General features: G+C 51.8%; 1 protein-coding gene across 8 annotated transcripts in view; it reads right to left on the reverse strand.

The window, feature by feature from the left end:
• The window catches only part of LHX9 (LIM homeobox 9), a 20,242-nt gene that overhangs the window by 11,996 nt on the left and 5,166 nt on the right, over nt 1-3,080 (reverse strand). For 2 of the 8 annotated variants that reach the window (XM_031059148.1, XM_005423714.2), the window contains 2 exons: nt 2,227-2,345; nt 331-533 (listed from right to left, as the gene is read on the reverse strand). In XM_031059148.1, coding sequence (XP_030915008.1) covers nt 331-533; nt 2,227-2,343 — 320 coding nt within the window. In that variant the 5' untranslated portion in view covers nt 2,344-2,345. Of the gene's footprint in view, nt 1-330; nt 534-2,226; nt 2,799-3,080 lie in introns of those variants that run through there. The other 6 variants (XM_005423713.2, XM_031059147.1, XM_031059149.1 and 3 more) reach the window with 6 other exon arrangements.

The raw sequence follows: 3,080 nt of genomic DNA on the forward strand, positions 1-3,080 counted from the left end.
GGGCTGGGCGGGGCGGCGGGCTCCGGCCCTCGGGAAAACCGGCCAGATGCGCCCAGAGGGGAATTTCGGTCGGGTCTTCACGGAGGGAAACCGCCGAGCAGCGGGAGAGCCTTCGCCTGTTTGTGCACCGCCACACATGCTCAGTCAGCGCGTCCTCTGACGGCCCGTTCAGTTTGGAAACGTGCGAGACTTTTCTGAGGGGACTAAGGATTAAGGAATCGCTGACTGCGAAAAGCAACCTTTGAAAGCCCGTGTGGAGAAAAGAGCGTTTCCGTTCACAGTGCCTTTTGAGGGGATATGTTTTGAACCCATGAGGACTGATTGCTGTACCTGTAGTAATCCTCCTTGCAGTAAATACTGCCGTCCTTGGCAAAGCAGGTGAGTTCTGACTCCAAAGCCAGTTTACATTCACAGCACTTAAGACACCTGAGGTGCCATTGTTTGTCAACAGCCAGCAGGTAATATCTGTCTGAGATCTTCCCTCCACAACCAGCACACAAAGCAGGCTTCTCGGGGCTCATGGGGGGCATGTTCTGCAAAACAACCACACCACAAGGGATGAGACAGGGAGAGAAAGACAGGCAGGCAGGCCGGGCTGGGGACGGGTCCTGCGCAGGGCCCGGGGCTCGTACAAAGGCACGGCTCTCTGGGACCAAACTCCGGGCTCCCGGCGGGAAGTTTGAGGAGGAACCGGGACCATCCCCGCTAGTAAAGTGTTTACCGTGATTCACAGTAAACCTCTCCTTGCGATCTCGTGTCATTTCAGTACTTGAAAGCAACGGATTAGGCCGCACTAGGAAAAGCAGAGCCCGTTCTTTACTGAGGTTCTGAACTTAAAGTCTGAGGCTTCCCCGTTTTTTTAGCGTTGTAATCTTAAAGCACTTCACAGGAACAGTGTTTTAAAGTAGAAAAATACCGGTTTGCTGTTCCTAAAGTTTATGGCAGAGGGCTCAGGCTTGCACTCATTCTGTGGCAAATTTTCACCCGTATTTAAACGAGCCACAACCGCGTCTCTAAAGAAAGATAGGCCTTTTAAAACAGGAGTAAGAGAAAGCAGACAGGTGGATAGTGTAAAGAGCAGCGAGTATGAACGCTCGCCAGCCCGGCCAGGGACGTGGGCAGAGCGGTGGCACGGGCTGGTTTCAGCTCAAACCAGTATCTTTTTCTCAGTAAACTTCTGCGAGTTCCCATTGATCTGCTCCCCACGAGGAGTGCCGCTCGGGACAAAGGGAGATGGAGGGACGGCGGAGACAAAAGCTCAGCCGTGAAACTTGGGGCAGCTTTTGCTGATAAAGTTACAGAGGAAAAAACCTCCCAAACATCTTGTTCTAAAGTCTCAACTGTTGTAAAGTGGTAAGTCTGCATTCATTTTTCAGTCTGAAGTTGTGTTCCTCGCTCCCTTTCCTTTTTAGCAATGGAAAGATGAGTTAAATTTACATTGCAAATCCTCATGTAACAAAGCATGGGTTTATTTAAGAGAGGGGGTAAAGGACCCTAAGTCTCAAAACCTTAAAGCAGTTTTCCAGGTCGTTACTTTGTGTGCAGAGCCTTGTGCGCGATCGGCGGAAGCCCTACAAGTTGGAGAAACGGAGATCTCGCTTTGCACAAAGCGCAGCGTGACACTCGATTTCTCCGCCATCCCTTAGTACATATCCGAAAACTTTGGTCCTTATGACTAAGTAAATAGGAGATGTTACTTTCTAAGCAAAGTAATCAGCAGGCAAAACACTCAGAGAGAGCGGTGCCTCTGTATCAATCACACGCTTCAGACCAAAGACAGTTACGAAAAGTAAGTAGTCGCGGTTTGAGGTTTAATTTAGGAGGTGCCAGAAGCGCAGAATAAAAATAAAGCACACCTCGGGAGCTCCAGCGGCAGCCCTGTTCGCAGGGGCAGAGCGGCCGCAGGCAGCCGCGGGGGCAAAAGGCTGCTCCGCCGCAAGGGCTGAAACCCCGTCCCTGCCGCGGTTTGGAACAGATTCCCCGCTAATCCAGAGAGCACACGCAGCGACATGGATTAGACAAATGTACAACCGAGCCTGGCCAGCACAGCACCCAGACTTACGGGTGGGTTTACAGGGAGCATCGGAAGGGATTCCACAAGCAAGGGGTGGCAGGGAAGGGGCAGAGGGAGGCAGCGTCTTTCTCTTCCCCAAAGTCAGGGTCTGTCCCGATGCGGGTCCATGCTTGCAGGGATTCCCTCGCAAAGAGCGCCAGCTCCATTCTTACCGTATCTCGGCCGTTCATCTGTCCCCCTTTGGCTAGGCGGGACTCGGTCTTGGATCGCCTCTCCATCTCTTCCATGATTCCTTGGATGTGGCCTCCGGAGATCCCGTGGAAAAGCATGGCTGGGGGACGGAAAGGACAAGTATTTTCTTCTGCTCTGCACCCCACTATTTCCATATACAGACCCCAGAGTCTTTAGATCATCCAAAATGTTTACACCGAGGCGCACAGCGCAGGGAGGGAGGTTGCAAATAGGAACTTCTCTTTGCGCAAGCACTGAGGGCTTCCTGAAGATGTGCAGAAAACAAACAAGGGGGAGAAAATATAATAATAATTAGTTTAAAAAATAAAATAATAAAAGCTAGCTAAAGGATCTGTTACTGTTCTGGAGAGCTGGGGGCTTCTGACTGGAGAGACTTGGACCTGGGGCAGTAGAATCAGTCGGGAAAGGATATAGTTTTCAATACAAAGAAAGCAAAAAGAAGTGCTATTTTCAGCAGTCCCTGGTTGCTTTAAAGTTCCCAGTGCCTGTAGGTTGGATTTGGGACTGCTGCTTTCCGGAGCTCTGTCCAATTTGTTAAGAGACTAAAGCCAGCCCATTTTTGATAATTCAGTAGGAGGAGTTCTCTCCCTTGAGCTGCCACTGATTTTTATTCAGACAACAAAGACCTGTCATACTCCTCTCAACCCCTAGTGATGGGCAAGCAGTGACAAACATTACGGTCGGTGCTGTGGGTGGGGTGGGATTTATTACCTCCCCCAAACACGGAGTCCCGGGAGTTGGCGGCGACGGTGCCTGGCGAGGGGCAGGGTGGCCCGCTCTCCCCCCCGGGGCCCCGCTCCCCCCGGGCCGCGCC

Source organism: Geospiza fortis, unplaced genomic scaffold (genome assembly GCF_000277835.1).
Source record: "Geospiza fortis unplaced genomic scaffold, GeoFor_1.0 scaffold229, whole genome shotgun sequence".
In the NCBI taxonomy this organism is placed as follows: Eukaryota; Metazoa; Chordata; class Aves; order Passeriformes; family Thraupidae; genus Geospiza; species Geospiza fortis.